Below are 18,844 nucleotides of genomic sequence, written 5' to 3'. Positions count from 1 at the left end.
AACGCCTAAGGAGTTGACCTTCTCTTGTATCTCCGCCCATATTCTTCTTTTCCGGGTCTCTGGCACTCAGAGGGATTTTTTGCCAAATAACAGCTCAGCACCATCTCCTGGATGAGCACCTCCTGCTCCCTTTCAGAAAACTTCTGTTTTCTCTTTCTTGTACTTTCACCCTGCTGCTGCTCCTGTGTGGCCATTTCTCCAGTTTCTGTTGCAGTGCACTGGTGCCTCAGCCCTCCTTCCAGCCTCTCACTCTGCTTCTGAAACTCAGGTGCAGCATGGGTAGTCACACTTCCTGGCTGTGATGTCATCAAGCTGCACCTGAGTTCCCGATTAGCAGATTTGCGATTCCTTAATTGCGAGTTTGCAAATTCTGCGAATACGCAATTAAGGAATCGCTAATTGGGTAATCGCAAATAAATCTGCGATTTTTAAGGAATCTCAAAATGCGATTCCCTAAAAACGCAAACTAAGAATCGCAAATTCAGTTTTTCATACATATGGCCCTCAGTGAAATGAGGATGTAACAGAGCTAAACCCTACTGGAAATAGAAGCATTCTGGAAACGGCGATTAGAAAAAGCAACCAAACGATTTGAACTATAGATGTGAACTAAGATTTACTGTGATCAATTTATAAGAAGTATACAGTGAGGATTGAGGCTTAATTGTTTGACAATATGCGCCATTGACTTGTGAAATTAGATAGACATAATGGTAAATATAATTTGAACTACTGGGGAAAGCATAGACAGACTACATGAATTGACACAAATAGAGAACTTCGAAGACAGACTATACTGAACCACAGAAGGTAACCGATGAGTAATAATGGGAGAAAGCAGAAAATTATTAAGTAAAAAAGAATCATTGAAAGGCTTGCTTTGATTAATAGGAAAAAGGGTATGAGGAGTAATTAGAATTTAAGGGCGAGGCTACTATTGACATCGCTAATAGAGGACGCTGAACGTTTGTCATTAATTTGTGGTTAGTTTATGATGTGAGTTTCATGGAATATGGTCATGCACCTCCTGATGAATAAATGAGCAATTAAAAATGAATAGAGAAGATTGTGGGGTATAATTAAAGGATGAATTATAAAGAACATAAACTTAAAGAAAAAGCACAAACTGAGGTAACATTTTGAAGAAATATTACAATGAGTGAATGAGCCAAGAAAGTTCAAATTGAACTTACATTAATGTAATTAAGCGCTTTAGTGAGTGGAGCGAGATGTTCAATTAATTTGTTATACCTCCTTTCAGAGGGCTCTTTTTGAGGAGACTTAGCTCAGGATTGAGAACGTTTCTCTTTTGAATGTTGTTTGTTATTTTCCCACTTCTTTTTAGAAGATGTAGGATTATGTTTAATAGAGTCCTTCTCAGGAACTCCAGACAGTTGTGGTTTTAAAGCTTTCCCACCCAAACTGTCTCTGCCTAATTCTTCATAGGATTTTTCAATTATTCTGGGTAGTTCTTGTTGATGTTCTGGTACATCAAATTCCCTTAGGCGTTGGCAGATCGCCACTGATGCTGCCTCCTCTTTAATATTAGATAATATTATTGTTGAGACCTGGTCGAAGTTTTTCAGTAGTTTCATACCTAAATTCAGAGCAGGCTCTACTCTGTATTCGTTTTGAATTTGTTTCAGGACATCAGTATTACCGCAATTGATGGAACACCATGTGTTTTAGTATAGATGGCAGCAAAGACTGTGCCCCAAGTGGTGTAGTCTTCCAGATGTGGTGTGATCCCCATTTTTAAACAGATTGTGTTTCTCATAAGGGCTAGTATTGGGAAATACAGCTTCGATTTGAGTAATTTTTTGAGCTATCCAGAATGGAATTTGTTCTTGTTTTGTGGGCATTTTACCCATGACTGCGTGTAAAGTCTTTGGAGTAATATTTTGTGTATTACCCTGATGAGGCGTTTGATTTGGAATGGTCAATGGTGGATGGACTGTGAAAGTCTGCATGACATATTGGGCTAATTGTCTGGAAATTGTTATTAACTCTTTGAGTTGAGTGAGTAACTCCTCGTTTGACATCTCTTCGATGTCAGGATGAGGTGTGTAGCCGGCTAAAATCGGCCATGTTGCTCCTGGTCTACCTGGTGGACCGAACCTGGTAGTGTGATTGTAATGTTTTAGGGTGCCTTTAAACCAGAGATTATGCTCCTGGTATGTGAGTGGAATTTCAATATCCTCCAAGGGAATATATTCCTCCGGTGGTTCATCTTCTTTAAAGAAGTGAAATACTTTTGTTACTGGATTTGATTCTGAGAATTCTATCCATGAATAGAATACCGCTGTCTGGAAGATTCATGTGCCTCTATCACGAAAACTGCTCTACAACCTCTTGGTGTTAGGCCATGTTTCATAAGTTTTAGAGTGATGGCTCTTCTTATATTCGGATGGATGTGTATAACACCCTCATCTGTTTCATATAACCCTAAATGATTAAAAGCTGTTACGACTTGGTCAGCCGCAGCGTCACCGGTCACGGTATTAGTATCCCCGTTAAGGGACATTGTTTTTGAAAAATGTAGAACAAGTTTCAAGGAAACAAAGATAAGGTGCACAATATTTTGGAACACTGTATCCTTCAATGTTGAACAAACAAAACAGCTAAAACATAGGATTTTCGTCCTACTCAGCTATGGCGATATTAACCCTACCCACTCCAGACGTCTTATGGAGTATTATGAGTAGGGGTCCCTGAGAAAAGCACGACTGAGTTACTTCAGTATCTAGCGTTAAATTAGTGTCTTACCAAACCGTTGGGCACCATGTAGTGTAGTTCCCATTTCCTTAATAGGGTCTGCGCAATGGAATAATATACACTATACTTTTGGCATAGGACTGTGGTCAGTATGTTCCTTTTGAGTACATTAAACTTAATTACTTTGTATGCCAGCTCCTTGTAAAACAAGAAGGGAGTAGTTTCTGGCAACCGCATAAGCATGACAACTTTGTTTCCCTTTAGAATTGGAAAATGTCTCGGAATCGTGGAAACAATAGATAACAGTTTCACTCAGTCAATCGTGCATGCTTTGTTTCTTCAGAGGCACACAGAAAGAGATAGACGGGCGCGTCAATAAAAGGATTTATGGAACAGTCTTGTTTCTCGTGTAAGAGATATGAGCTGTTACAATTGTAAGACAGTATGCAAGATATTTTACTGTAGTAAACTAGTTCTCCTCCCAACATGGCCACCTGTTGTCATTACACCTTTCTCTATGTTCCTACCTACTAAGCCTCCCAGAATGCCTGTGTACATTCTATGTTGTACTTGAATGTTCCACACTTGTCAGCTGATAGTCTGGTCAGCAGGTAAAGTAAACATATGCTCCTCCCAACATGGCCATCTGCGGTCATTTGTCTTTTCTAGAAAAAGGAGGAGGATGTGTAGTAAACTAGTTCTCATCCCAACATGGCCACAACTAATGATCTTACAATTAAGAGCTTAGTTTAGAACTATTTCCTGTCCATTTTGAGTTTTCCTGGAAAGGCTCTGTTGACACCGAAAGTTAACCAACAAAACAGAGGTGCCAGTACTGATGTATGTAATTCAACAAAACCAAATTTGCGCCGGAAACCCGAACAATAAATCAGGAACGGGAATTACTATTTAATAGTATTTTATTCACATTCTTTGTGGCATTTAACTCAACCAGTCAGAAATTACAACGGTGTCAAACCGTTGTAATTTCTGACTGGTTAGTGTCACTTGGCAGTATCCTGTATGTCATCAACTGTTGTATGAGATAGATAATACAGAATTGGTCCAATATGTGCCACTTACACTTCTTCTTTTGTTTTTCTTCTTTTCTTTATTTGATTGTTTGTACAGGAACTCTAACGGCCCTGATGAGAATCCCCCACGATTCAAGTGGGATTCGAAACGCGTAGGCCCCCGCCGATTGGTCTACTGAAGCATCTGGGGATTGAAATAGTTAAACCCAGTGCTTAGTGCTGTACATTACCATATATGAGTGATTCTATTGAACTTTATCTGACCTTTTAGAGATATAGGAATGTACCCGTTAAACATCTAGCACAAATGTTTTTTTTAAAAACCCGTAGACCGTGGTATTTTTGTCACCTTGTTTTTTCCCCCCAGTATGTATATATGATATTGCTGTTTGTGATATGCCTGCATCTTGAATGAATGGTAGAATGGTTGGTTAATACCCTATTATCCCCTGTGTCCATTGTAAATACATCTCCCCATTTTTTGTACTATGGATTAAATGTTGAGTTAAATGCCACAAAGAATGTGAATAAAATACTATTAAATAGTAATTCCCGTTCCTGACTTATTGTTCGGGTTTCCGGTGCAAATTTGGTTTTGTTGAATTACATACATCAGTACTGGCACCTCTGTTTTGTTGGTTAACTTTTGGCTCAGCCTTACTGATTAGAGCCAGCCCCCTGTTGTTTTTCGCTGTTGACACCGAGGCAGCTCCAGTCAAACATTCTCATCTAAATTAGCTAACGGGAGAAATCTATTTTTTAAAACTAAACTGTTTCCTTCTTCGTTCCTCTCAGTGATCCGGGGAAATAGTTGTTGGGCGATTGCTGGTCTCTGACTAGACCTATCTGGGCCGTGCTCCTCTCTATCAATCAATCAAAACATTTGTAAAGTGCACTACTTACCCATGAGGGTCTCAAGGTGCAGAGGGGAATGCTGCTACTGCTCGAAAAGCCAGGTCTTGAGGAGTTTTCTGAAGGTCAGCAGGTTTTAGGTCTGCTGAAGGTGGATGGCGAGGGTGTTAGAGTCTTTGCGGTGAAGTGGGAGAACGATCTGCCACCGGAGGTTGCTCTCCGGATGCGAGGGACTGTTATGAGGGCGAGGTCGGCGGACCATAGCTGGCGGGTGGGGGTGTAGAAGCTGAGTTGTCCTTTAAGGTATGCTGGTCCGGTGTTGTGGCTTGGCAGTTCGGGCTGGACTGTTCCCATGAGGCACAGGGTCAAGGCTGATTTGCATATAGCCATGTCTGAACTGGGAAGGTGTGGAGTGCAAAAAAGCTATGGATTTAGGCCCATATCTCTGTACTGGGGTGAATGTATGACATTGTTATGCATTCTGTCCATCAACTGTTGTTTTTGCATGTACTTGTTGAACAGCGTTGGGCTGAGGGTTGAGCCCTGGGGTATGCCGTATATGATCTCAGTGGCTTCGGAGCGGAAGGGGGGATGCGGACACTCTGTGTTCTGCCGGAGAGGAAGGAGGTAGTCCAGTCCAGGGCCTTCTCTTGGATCCCGGCGTCGTGGAGGTGTGTTCGTAGTGTGTGGTGGCAGACTGTGTCAAAGGTGGCTGACAGGTCCAGGAGGATGAGGGCCGCGGTTTTTCCGTTGTCTAGTGGGGTTCTTCTGATGTCTTCGGTGGCAGCGTCGGAGCTTAGTGGGAAAGTATTGCCACCCCAGTTAGACGCTATATGACGAGGCCCACAAGAGAGTCCAAGGGTTGACTGTACCCCTCTTGAAGGTGGATAAAAAAAGCCCAGGGGCAAAGCCCTGATGTCCCCCTCGTTCCAGCCATCTCCAAACAACCGGCCAGCTATATCTACTTTGTTAAAGTTAATGACGATAAAATCGCCATCAACCTGTTTAGGGCTATAACCAACAGACCCCACACATCTAACCAAAATGTGGTTTTCCGTAGCAGATCCAAGGCGGATTCAAGATGGTGCGCACTAAGTGGGGGAACCCCTGTAAGGATAGCTACCATGGGAGTGGCTTCTGGAGGGAGATTAAATCTACAGTTATTTGTCTTACTATTAACTTCTTGAATACCTTGACCACCACTATTGACCAGTGGCTTGCGGATGGGCAAAGGGCTCGAGGGTCTCTCTGATTGGCGGCAGGTTCTACCCCCTGCCTGTGTTCCCAGGGACACAACTGATTTAATTGGAGAAATAACCCTTGCCCTCTCCATTAATTGTATTTGTGTAGCACTCAAGGGCCATGTACCAGGATGTAGAGTGTTAGGGACACATCCCTCTTCCATCCTGACGACCAAAGGAATGCTTGGGTATGAAACACTATGTTTGTACGGCCATGGGGGGCACACAGAAAACAAGGGACTACAACTCCCATAATCCTTGCGCTCGGAGCACCGGAAACAGACTCCGAAGTTACCGCCCCATGCAGAAGCTACAAAGCCCCTCCTCTGGAGAGGATCGGGGCTTGACAAACTTCCCGTTCCTGTCTGAAGTCCAAGCAAGCGGAAGGTATTCCCCACAGATTGCTGAAGACTCAGTGCCCTGTTGCAAGCTATTCTCAGAACCATTCGTGTCTTTGTTCCCGCTGTTGCCTTCCTCCCGAGTGGGGTCTAGTTGCGGAGCTTGGCATAGCGGAAGGTATTTCCCCGCTGGATTTTTGCCGAGGCTCCCTGTTCCATTTGAAGGCAGCCCCCCCCCCACCTCCCTTCCCCCCCGCCAAGCAGAAGGCTCCTGCTTCTTTCATTTCACTTGTGTGCCTTGATTCCGAGTACTGTTGGAAGGAAAGAGCATTTCTGCAGCGTTTCCACAGCGCCTTCAGTGCGCAACACTTTCAGGTATTTAGGTGTACTCTGTAGGAAAGCGCAGGAGCGCCCTCCTGTGGTTGTTTAATGTTTTATTTTTTCCCTTGCTGATTTTGTTTCCGTACTTTCGGAATGGGCTGTGAGGCAACAGCATATATCGTGTAGAGATTTGTTACGTCAGTTGGCAAATCTCACTTCAGGTGTTATATCATTTCAACCCTTGTGGATGCCGAAAGGGGTTCAGGATTTCCTGTCCACAGAGTACCTCTTAACTCATTTTTAAGGGACTGCAGTACAGCACTTGTGAGTGGAGAGAGTGACATGACAACAGTTTTGTATAATTGATCCTGGTTATATTTTTTCTCTAATCTCTGGCTTCCTATCTCCTGTAGCTATACAGTACTCCCCAGATCCTCCTACACTTTCAGGCTGATGTGGTCTTTCTGAAGAGAGAAGCAGGATTGGGAAGAGCTGTTTTTCTGCAGTGTTTATTATTTTATCCCCTTCCCTTTTCCCCGGGGTGCATTTATGCATAGTAGTGTCTACTTCGCTCTATGTGGGGTTGCGCCCAGGGGAATAGTGAGGCTTATCAGCGTGCCATTGCTCCTGCTGACGATCTTCAGAGGTTAGTGGCTTTCTCTTATCTTGAGCTACTGATACTGCAACAGATTGTCAAGCCCACGACTATTGTCAGCCTGAGCGATGGATACCAATGTGGTATCAGCCTCGCTGTTGGAGAGCCTTTCCGCTCTTCAGCAGAAAGTACATAGCTCACGTCAGGAAACCCAGGAATTAAGGAATGAGATGGGAACCCTACGTAGGGAGGTAGCGGGCATCTCCAGAAGTGGCAAGAGCTACGCTTTTGGAAAGGGCTCGTATATTAAGGAGTCAGCTCTTCCCCACCTACATCTTCCACAGGGGGTGGATCACCAGGTATAGGCTTCTTCTCTACACCCGCAGCCACTCTTGCTTCTCAAGGAATCCCTCCCACAGTCCATGTTATACAGAATGCTGGTATACCTATGGCCCCTCCCGAGCGTTTTTATGGGGATCCGAAAAAATTCAAAACCTTCCTGAATCAAAGCAGGCTCCACTTTCTTTGTAAACCAGCCATATTTCAAGAGGACGCATCCATGACATCCTTCATGATGTCATACATGGGGGGCAATGCAGCCAGTTGGACTATTCCCTTGATGGAACGGAATGACCCCATCCTCCATAATTTCCCAGATTTCTGTATAGAGATGCAAAAATTATTCGATAGAAAAACGCATATGATGTCACTGGACCGGGAACTGATTACCCTCTGGCAAGGATCACAGGACTTGCTGACCTACATCACTAAATTCAACCGCCTCTTGGTTGAAACAGACTGGCCACAAGAAAAACGGACGACCCTCTTCTATCAAGGGCTCCGTAGTGAATTGAAGGATGTTCTCTCTCAGGTAGTACAACTACCACAAACTTGTGAGGAATTGATTGAACTCACTGTTCAACTTGACCATCGAGTACAAGAAAGAAAAGGGGACAGATACCCTGGAGAATCGTGTTTTGTCGCCCCCAGGCCTCGATCAACCCTCGAAGAACACACCAAGATGTTGGATGGGTCTGAACCAATGCAAATCGGTGGAATCCGAGGCCCACTCACATTGGAGGAGAGAGAAAAAAGACGACAGCAGAAGCTCTGTCTATATTGTGGAAAGAGCAGGCATTTTATTAGAGAGTGTCGAGCCCGGGCAAGGGGACCTGAAAGAAGCAAACAACCGCCCAACAGGGGGCAGGAAACTAAAGAGCCCAAGCACGGACGGGATCTCTTCCTTGGGTTTACGAGCAAATATGATCCCTTCAGTTCTCGCTAACACCATTCAGCCATCTATAGCACACATGAATGTGAACGTAACCATAAGGTTCACCGCCGCTACTCCCCTTAGTGTGTCAGCTTTACTTGATTCTGGAGCCACCGGGAACTTCATCGACCAGCAGTACGCTTGGAACATTGGAGTCCCTTATGAGAGTAAGAAAACCCCCGAAATAGTAAAGGCAGTAGACTGGACTGAGCTGTCTTTTGGACCCGTCAGATACCACACAGTTCCTCTATCCATGAGGTTTGGGAAAGACCATTACGAAACCATCCAATTTGACCTCATCGATGCTCCCCATTTTCGCCTGATCCTTGGAATGCCCTGGTTGACATTGCATGATCCTGTTATTCGGTGGACAGAACGCACTGTTTCATTGCCGTCCCCATTTTGTAAGGAACATTGTACCAAACAGTCCCTGATCCAGGAAGGCGCAATGGAATCACAGGTAGAACTACTAGCCACAGGAGCCGAAGAGGATAGATACTGCGGCACTACCTCACTGCCTGAGGTTTATGGTGACCATCAATCGGTTTTTGATAAACAAAAAGCCACCCAACTAACACCCCATAGACCGTATGACTGTCACATTGATCTTATCCCAGGAGCCGATATCCCCTGCAGTAGGGTATATGCCCTCACAGAACCTGAGACACACTACCTCAAGACTTACCTGGAAGGAAACCTTGCTTCTGGCTTTATCAGACACTCCACCTCTCCAGCTTCATCACCGCTCTTCTTCATTTAGAAGAAGGATTGCGAAGAGTTAAGGACATGCATCAACTACAGAGCGATAAACAAGGTAACTGTAAAAAATAGGTACCCTTTACCCCTAATACCCGTGTTGTTGGATCAATTGAAGGGGGCACGAATCTTCACCAAACTAGACCTGCGAGGCGCCTATCTCCTGGTACGAGTCAAAACAGGCGACGAGTGGAAAACGGCCTTCAGGACCAGATTTGGGTTTTTGAGTACCAGGCGATGCCTTTCGGGTTGTGTAACGCCCCTGCGGCGTTTCAATTCTTTATGGATGAAGTGCTACGTGGGCTGTTGGAATCCATATGTATCGTATACATCGACGATATCCTGGTATACTCAGCCAATCTTCAAGAACACGTAATTCACGTGAAAACAGTGTTGGACAGACTCAAGATACACTTGTTGTTCGCCAAGCTGGAGAAATGTCTGTTCCATGTCGAGGAGGTCGCCTTTTTGGGATATGTCATCAATGCTCGAGGCTTACAAATGGATATGGGTAAGGTAGCATCCATAACACAATGGAAGGCACCCCATTATGTGAAATCCGTACAGAGCTTTCTGGGGTTCGCTAACTATTACAGATGTTTCATCACAGACTTTTCTAAGATTATACACCCCTTATCCAGTCTGCTGCGGAAAAACACCCTGTTTGAGTGGAGCAGAGAGGCGGATCAGGCATTTGAGGCATTGAAGAAATGTTTCACCCAGGCTCCCATCTTAAGACATCCTGACTCCTGCTTGCCGTTTGTGGTAGAAACGGATGCCTCGCAGTATGCATTAGGCGGGGTCTTATCACAACGGCACGCGGATACATGACAAATGCACCCGGTTGCATTCTACTCCAAGAAACTTATCCCCTGTGAGGTGAACTATTCCATCACCGATAAAGAGTTGTTGGCTATCAAACGGGCTTATGAGGAATGGAGGCATTACCTCCTTGGAGCACGTCACACCGTCGAAATATACACCGATCATCGGAATCTCTTGTTTCTGAAAACTGCTAGAGCTTTGACCCCACGTCAGCTGAGATGGTCTCTGTTTTTTTCTGACTACGATTTTGTTATTAAGTTTCGACCCGGACCACAGAATGGGTAGGCAGACGCGTTGTCTCAACAGGAGGAACCCACAGAACTTGACATGGATAAAGAAGTAGAACCTCCTGCCATCCTCCCTGCTTCTGCCTTTCCGGAAAAAAACATTGCATTCATTGTCTCTCAGGATTTCCTCGAGGATGTCAAGGTATCTTCAGCCAACATAGACAGCCACACATGGATACAAGAAGACCCTGAACATCGGAGTTCCATTGGCGAACTCCTATACCATTACCATGCCTTATATGTGCCACAACCCGCTCTTCAACTACAGGTGCTGGCCTGGGCTCATGACTCTACGCTAGGAGGACACCTACGGGAATACAAGACAATCGCCAACCTTGAGAGATCCTTTTGGTGGGCCTCTCTGCGAAAGAACACTAAAGAATACCTAAAGAACTGCGCCATATGTGCCCAGGGAAAAGCCAGTCATTCTAAACCTGTGGGCTTGCTGCGACCCATACCTATACCTCCTTTTCCATGGCACACAGTATCTATGGATTTCATAGTGGAAATGCCCCCCTGTGAAGGATACACTACTATCCTGGTAATCATCGACCACTTGACCAAGATGGGGCATTTCATTCCACTAAAAAGACTACCTACCTCTTCCGAACTGGCAGAGGTTTTCTTACAACATGTGGTAAGAGCACATGGAATTCCAAGAATCCTTATTACGGACCGAGGAACACAGTTTACTTCCTGTTTCTGGAGAGCACTATGCACTACAATGAATATCGACGCTCGTTTATCTTCTAGCTACCATCCCCAAACTGACGGGAAAACAGAACGGCTCAATCAAACCTTGGAGCAATACCTACGTTGTTTCACTCACCAAAACACATCAGACTGGTATCCCCTGATCTGGATGGCAGAATTTGCATACAACAATGCGGAACACTCCACATTGGGTTGTTCGCCCTTCTTTTGTCTCCCCTTTGACTGGCCCGTTGTGTCCAAACACCCCTCCATACAGGAACACCATGGCCATCTAAGAGCAGTACTCATAGATGCTAAACATCAGTTAGCTCTATCTCAAGCAGCACAAAAGCGTTTCGCAGACACGAAAAGGGCTCTGGAACCTGTATACCAAGTGGGGGAAAAGGTCTGGTTGTCCACAAAGAATCTGCATCTCAAAGGGGTAGGCAAATTGGCTCCCAAGTACATCGGGCCTTATGGGATTGAGGAAATCATCAACCCTGTAGCAGTACGTTTATCGCTTCCTCCCTCATGGCACATACACCCTGTATTCCACATATCCTTGCTCCGACCTTGTCCAGTGAATATGAGATTACCAGCTAGACCCATTTCCCTTGAGATAGACGGGCAGAAAGAATACGAAGTACTAGACTCCCGAGTAATTCGAGGTCGAGTGCAGTACTTAGTGGACTGGAAGGGGTATGGGGTAGAAGACAGAACCTGGGAACCTGCCAGCAACCTGCATTGCCCTCTCTTGTTGGATCGCTTCCATGCTCTGTATCCCGGTAAGCCGGGTCAACCGCCGAGACGGCGGTCCTCAAGGGGGGGTTCTGTAGCACTCACGGGCCATGTACCAGGATGTAGAGTGTTAGGGACACATCCCTCTTCCATCCTGATGACCAAAGGAATGCGTGGGTATGAAAGCGCTATGTTTGTACAGCCATGGGGGGGCACACAGAAAACAAGGGACTACAACTCCCATAATCCTTGCGCTCTGAGCACCGGAAACAGATTCCGCCGTTACCGCCCATGCAGAAGCTACAAAGCCCCTCCTCTGGAGAGGATCGGGGCTTGACAAACTTCCTGTTCCTGTCTGAAGTCCAAGCAAGCGGAAGGTATTCCCTGCGGATTGCTGAAGACTCAGTGCCCTGATACAAGTTATTCTCAGAACCATTTGTGTCTTTGTTCCCGCTATTGCCTTCCTCCCGAGTGGGGTCTAGTTGCGGAGCTCGGCATAGCGGAAGGTATTTCCCCGCTGGATTTTTGCCGAGGCTCCGTGTTTCATTTGAAGGCAGCCCCCCCCCGAAGCAGAAGGCTCCTGCTTCTTTCATTTCACTCGTCTGCCTTGATTCCGAGTACTGTTTGAAGGAAAGAGCATTTCTGCAGCGTTTCCACAGCGCCTTCAGTGCGCGACACTTTCAGGTATTTAGGTGTACTCTGTAGGAAAGTGCAGGAGCGCCCTCCTGTGGTTGTTTAACGTTTTATCTTTTCCCTTGCGGATTTTGTTTCCGTACTTTCAGAATGTGCTGTGAGGCAACAGCATATATCGTATAGCGATTCGTTACGTCAGTTGGCAAATCTGACTTCAGGTGTTATATCATTTCAACCCTTGTGGATGCAGAAAGGGGCTCAGGATTTCCTGTCCACAGAGTACATCCTAACTAATTTTTAAGGGACTGCAGTACAGCACTTGTGAGTGGAGAGAGTGACATGACTGTCATGTTGTGATTCCAATAATGACAGACAAATAACTTCTTTTATAAAGAGCTTTATTCATGTGCTCCTTACTGCTCCCTGTCCCTACTCTAACTGCCCACTAGCCGGTCCCGGCTCCTCCTGTTCCTGTTTCTAGCTCCGCCCCCCCAAGCACTAGACTGCATTGAACAATGTTACATCTCCCCCTTTCTTAACAAACTGAAATTAACTTCTACCAAGTTCGTAATTGTCCACTCAGCACCATGAGTCGGCAGACAGTCTGTTTGGGCCACAGGAAGGTGTCTCCATGCATGAGCTCAGATTCAGTCCGGTCTTCAAGCATCAGTAAGGTCGAATCAGTGATGGGCCTGTCTTTGGTCGATCTTTCTGTTGTCTCAACACAAACATCTTTGATCACGGGAGCGCATTCTTGAAAATGTGAGACATCATGCGTGAACTGCTTGTTCTCAGATTCCACAGTTGTCACGGTTTCTTTTTGCTGTGTGACTACTGATATCTCAGCGTGGCAGTGGCGGTTTGTTCTCTGGCACTTGTTTTTCTAAGCATCCGCTTGTGATTTCACTTCTTTTACCCATTAGGTCAGGGGCATCAATGCTCTTGTGTTCACGACCCTGCATATTGGACAATAGAGCACTGAGTGTCCTGGTTCGGTTTTGGGACTCATATGCGGGCTCTATTGGTCCTATCTGCTCCCACTCGCGTTTGTAAATGTTGAACTCTTTGAGCATTGGGGCATGAGCACGTTCCGTTCTCGTCCCCTCTTGTCTTCGTGATGCGGATCCATCTTTGCCAACACACCTTGTCTTCTTGACGGAGTGATGAGACAGTCTTTTCCCACGCCAATGTATAGTGTCCCATATGGTTGTCTTTCTTCTGAAGACCCTTGGAGTCAACCTCGCAAACCCCGTCAGGGGTGACTGTACCCTCCTCAGGTCCGGATATGACTGCAACAGACAGGACAAGTCGCTTGACGGGGTAATCAAATGTTCCGAAACATCTGCCTGAGATATGTTGTTTTGGATGGGTAGAGCAGTCTCTGAGTCCAAGGTCCATTCAGGTGATCGGTGCCATGGATGTTGTCGTGAACTTGATTCTGTTGACCCCAGTGATCGTACCGACATGTCTTCTGAATCAGAGAGGTCTCTTGCTGCTTTTCTTCGGGACCCTTCTTTCAAATGTGTTTTGACTGATACACTTTTTTAACTGGTAGGCTGTGACAAACTTCTCTTAGATTTAGAGCTGTCTTTGGGACACTTCTTTGGGTATGTCTCTCGACATGTCTTCCGCGCTGTTTCAGTGAAATGATTGTCTGACAACCAAGCGTGTATTTCTTTTGTTCCATCCCAAGGCCTTTCGTTGCTGCCCTGTAGCGCTACTGTCCTCGTGGGGTCGAAACAGAATCGCAATACGCAGAAACCGCCACGGTACTACAACTCCCAGAAGGACCTGGGTGTTGGCAAACCGGAAGTCGTGTGCGGGAACAGAGTTATAAGCACTCCCCCTACATTGCCCTGTGCTTATCAATCCTTTCATCGTTCCCGGAGAGAAAGAGCCTGTGTAATTTGAGTGAGCAGTAGCGGACGCTTGCCTTCCCGCTCGGAGGACGCCGAGCCCAGCAGTAGCGGACGCTTGCCTTCCCGCTCGGAGGACGCCGAGCCCAGCTGTAGCGGACGCTTGCCTTCCCGCTCGGAGGACGCCGAGCCCAGCAGTAGCGGACGCTTGCCTTCCCGCTCGGAGCACGCCGAGCCCAGCGGTAGCGGACGCTTGCCTTCCCGCTCGGAGGACGCCGAGCCCAGCGGTAGCGGACGCTTGCCTTCCCGCTCGGAGGACGCCGAGCCCAGCGGTAGCGGACGCTTGCCTTCCCGCTCGGAGGACGCCAAACTTGCCGTCCGAACTCGTTGAGGTAGGAAATATCGAGGCACGGCCGTGCTAGATAAACTGTTGTTCTAACCCCAATAGTACTTTGCTGGAATCCCTGCCCGTTGATTTGAACTTTGATTCTCGCCTCCAGTGACGATAACTAGAAGGCTTAATCGAAGTACATTGGAATTCCTTTTGTTGATTGGTAGTGATGAACTATTGAGGCTCTTGCCTAGCGACCCACGACTACATCAACCAGAATCCTTTTGGGCACTTCCCCTGAAATTTCCTGTAAGTAAGGTTCTCTCTCTAGCATATACAAATGTCTGGCCTGTCCCCTGTATGCTAATGGTCTGTCCATTTGTGTTTCCCCAGTTGAGTTGTGACTTGAAGACCGCCTTCCCTTGTGACCAGACCAAGAGGGGTATCTTCTTAACAACGTCCTCCTTCGTTGTTCTCTCCCTTTTTCCTGGAGTGCCGTCTGTCCTTTGCATGTACTTCATGCGGGGAGAGTGGGCATTATTGGGAACTGGGATATTATTCCTCGAGCTGTGGTCCCCGCTGGCCAGTACCTGAAGGTTAGTGGCTTGAGTTTCTCTTCTTGGGATATCTGGGTGCCACTAACCGCTACATGCCCTTCTCGTAGGATGTTACTGGTCTCCTCTCAGTTCCCTCATTTTCACGGGTGTCCTGCGTGTACTTGCCTATCACTTTCTGGTGTAGGAGTGAATCACCCAGTTTTGTGAGGTCTCTTTCGTCTTCTTGCTTGCTGGGGGTCCTGGTGTCTGTGTCCTGGGAGTGGTGTTTTCTACGGCTGCATGTTTCTTCTGACTTGTCTGTGAAGATTGGTGACCCGCGGATTGCTCGGGTGTGTTTGTGTATCGGCTCCCAGAGTTGACATGACTGGTCCGGTGTTCTGTAGCTTGTCTTTCCTTCATACTTGTTGAGTAGGCTGACATCGGTTCCATCCATGTGATCTATCCCACTTGACTCTTCTTCAGAATAGTTTGTACCATTTGCTGAGTGACTCCTTGAAGTTGAATAACTCCCTGATGTTATGTCTGTGAGGCTGTCATAATCCTGGATCATCCCAGTCTTTTGTCTTTGCGTTGTTGACTCAGAGTCTTTCATGTCACTTTGTCTCTCCGGCTGTCTTGTCTCTAGTCTACCTTCACCCTTCCTCTTTCTGGTTTCGGTTGCCTCTTGAATTTTATGCTCTGACATGAGGGAGGTCTCCTTTCGCTTATCTTGTCTTCTTGCATTGATATGCAATTCTCTTGACAACTCTCTTGTTTCGGCTCGCTCTCCAGCTTTAGCCCTCCTGATAATTTCCTTTAACAAGAATTGCCTTTGAAGTATCTTGCGCCGTGCGTCCGGTTTTGAACAGCTCTCAATCGCCCGAAGGCGGATCGCTTTCTCATTTGTGAATGTTTTGAATTGACAGTATCGTACCAACTTTTGTAACCGCGTTACGAAGTTTGATAATGATTCCCCTGGTTCCCGCCGTGCTGCATTGAAAACGATGCGTTCATGATCGACATCTTCCTTTGTGGTGAAATGAGCGCATAACGTCTTTTTGAGTTTTCTATATGTCCCTGTATCCTTTGCTGAAAAGGTTCTGATTAGGCGTCGGCCTTCGTGACCCACCAATTGAAGTAGTAGTAGTAGACGTTTGCTATCTCTTCGCTCTCCGGTAACGTCAAGAAATGCATCCAGGGATTCCAACCACCGGTTCCATTCTGGACCCAGACTCTGGTTGCCGGTCTGTGTCACTGGGGGTGGCACTCCAATGCAGGGGCTAGATGTATGTGTTTCTTCTCTCACCGACATGATGGTGGAATGTGCTGGCATGACAATGTCACAGGACTGTTCCCTTCTTCCTGTCTTCTTTTGCTGACCCTCCTCGGCCGCTAGTCTTTGTTTGGTCGTTTCCTTTGAATTTTGGTAAGATTCACCACTCCCGGGTGACTATTGTATGTTGTATGCCCCTGGCGCGACTGTCTCGGTATGCTTCAGTGAGTTAAGCTTGGATCTCCTGACGTCAAATGGCCACCATTCAGCTGCACCGTGTGTGACTCGTGGCTCTGCGAATTCCCACTTTCTTTGGTGTTGCGTGCTAACTGCAGGTAGTCGATGGGGCTGTTGCAACGATGCGTGGCAGCGTTGACTTCTTCTTCTTGCGTTTCGTTCTAGACTAGTGCAGGTTGTCCAGCGCATTTTCAGTACATGTTTTCAGTGCATCCTTTGCGCTTGCTAGTGTTTGCTGTGTTTATTGGCCCTTTGCTCTTTTCACTTCATGTTGCTTGTACTTGTGCTTATTTATTTTCAGATTTACATTCAGTGCGATCTTCGCTTGTTTATGGTACTGTCTTCTGCCATTCTGCCCTCTTCAGGATCTTCCGCAGGACTGCCCTCTTCGGGGTCTTCTGCACTTCTGCCCTCTTCGGGGTCTTCTGCACTTCTGCCCTCTTCAGGGTCTTCTGCACTTCTGCCCTCTTCGGGATCTTCCGCAGGACTGCCCTCTTCGGGGTCTTCTGCACGTCCTGCATTTACTCGTGGCTGCTTGTGTTTTCACCCTTTTCTTTGCATGTGCTTGTTTACTTGTTCAGCCTCTTGCATGGGCTTGTGCTTGTTTTTCTTTTGCATTAACTTGTGCTTATGTATGTTCACTTGTTGCTTTCTTCTATCTCTTGTATGTGTCTGTGCTTATTTACATCATTTGTGCTTGCATGCTTTTGTGTCCATTTATCTTTTGCACTCGCCAGTGCTTGTTTGCTTGCATCCGTCAAGGCTTGTTTACTGTTATAATCTGGCACTTGCCAATGTTTGTTTACTGCAGCTGCACCATTTGCCACTGGTTCCTTTTGTTCACTTACATTGACCAATGCTTGTAGTGTTTCTTCACTCTCGTGTTTGCTTCGGTTTGTCTTTGCCAATGTTTGTTTTCCATTCGCCAGTGCTTGTTTGTTGTTTTTACTCTTGACTTGCTCGTGCTTGTTGAATTCTAACTCTGCCTGACTCCAAGATGGCCGCTCATGAATCACACAGGGATGTCCCTCTGGGTTGCCTGACTAAGATGGCCGCCCGACTGAAACCCTCATTCCCCACGAGGTTTGGGCTGCATTCAGTCTTCAGATTCACAGAGTCTCACTTGGCACTCACCCGGAGCCTCTTTTACATGCAACAGGACTTCCTCAGCACATCTCACGCTTCTCGGCCCCTATCACCGTCAAGGTAGGGTCGAGGTGAGCTCCCAATTTCTTCCGTTGCCTGTGTGCCGTTTCTCACGCATCGGGGTGAGCTCCGATTTCGTCAATACCAGCGCTTTTCTTCTGGCGCCTCCACAGGGGTCCCGCACCTCTCCAGATGATCCTCACCTTTCGGGGCGATTCAGGAGGACTGGGGTGGGCTCCCAGTTTCTTCTTTCAATGCACCCCGCTCTTGGCACACTCACGATGCGCTCTTGATTTTTGGCGCGAGTCAGCGCTCACTGTGATTTTCATTCAGCGCTCAACCACCCTGGTCGGACAGGGCTCCACGCGATCGCTGAATCGCGGAGCTGATTAATTACCGCTGGCCTAAGGCTGTGGGCAGCGGCTTCGTGGGGGCACACGCGTCGCGACGCGACCACGTCCTTGGTGCTGCCCAGGACAGGTTATTCTTCTTTTTCAACGTGGGGATGGCAGGTCACCTCATCCCACCCTCGTCGCCAGTTGTCATGTCGTGATTCCAATAATAACAGACAAATAACTTCTTTTATAAAGAGCTTTATTCATGTGCTCCTTACTGCTCCCTGTCCCTACTCTAACTGCCCACTAGCCGGTCCCGGCTCCTCCTGTTCCTGTTTCTAGCTCCGCCCCCCCAAGCACTAGACTGCATTGAACAATGTTATATTGACAACAGTTTTGTATAATTGATCCTGGTTATGTTTATTCTCTAATCTCTGGCTTCCTATATCCTGTATCTATATCATACTCCCCAGAACCTCCTACGCTTTCAGGCTGATGTGGTCTTTCTGAAGAGAGAAGCAGGATTGGGAAGAGCTGTTTTTCTGCAGTGTTTATTATTTTATCCCCTTCCCTTTTCCCCGGGGTGCATTTGTGCATAGAAGTGTCTACTTCGCTCTATGTGGGGTTGCGCCCACGGGAATAGTGAGGCTTATCAGTGTGCCATCGCTCCTGCTGACGATCTTCAGAGGTTAGTGGCTTTCTCTTATCTTGAGCTACTGATACTGCGACAATTTGGCCAACAGATCTCTCCTCTCTAACATTAATATTAAACTGGGTTTGCACCTGGGGAGTTGTGTTTATATTGGTGACTTCACAGCCATTTTTCCCC

The 18,844-nt window shown here is 46.7% G+C and overlaps 2 protein-coding genes across 2 annotated transcripts in view; both read right to left on the bottom strand.

Moving 5' to 3' along the window:
- LOC147709413 (xanthine dehydrogenase/oxidase-like) overlaps positions 1-18,844 on the bottom strand; it is a 1,362,843-nt gene that overhangs the window by 598,169 nt on the left and 745,830 nt on the right. The window lies entirely within an intron of this gene.
- LOC147709414 (uncharacterized) lies at positions 14,981-18,320 on the bottom strand. The gene is made up of 2 exons (XM_086927984.1): positions 17,047-18,320; positions 14,981-16,940 (listed from the first exon to the last, which is right to left on the bottom strand). The coding sequence occupies exon 2, from the start codon at positions 16,355-16,357 to the stop codon at positions 15,134-15,136; it is 1,224 nt and encodes a 407-aa protein (XP_086784110.1). The 5' UTR covers positions 16,358-16,940; positions 17,047-18,320; the 3' UTR covers positions 14,981-15,133.

Source organism: Lissotriton vulgaris, chromosome 6 (genome assembly GCF_964263255.1).
Source record: "Lissotriton vulgaris chromosome 6, aLisVul1.2, whole genome shotgun sequence".
Classification (NCBI taxonomy): Eukaryota; Metazoa; Chordata; class Amphibia; order Caudata; family Salamandridae; genus Lissotriton; species Lissotriton vulgaris.
This window is presented reverse-complemented; position numbering and strand designations above follow the sequence as displayed.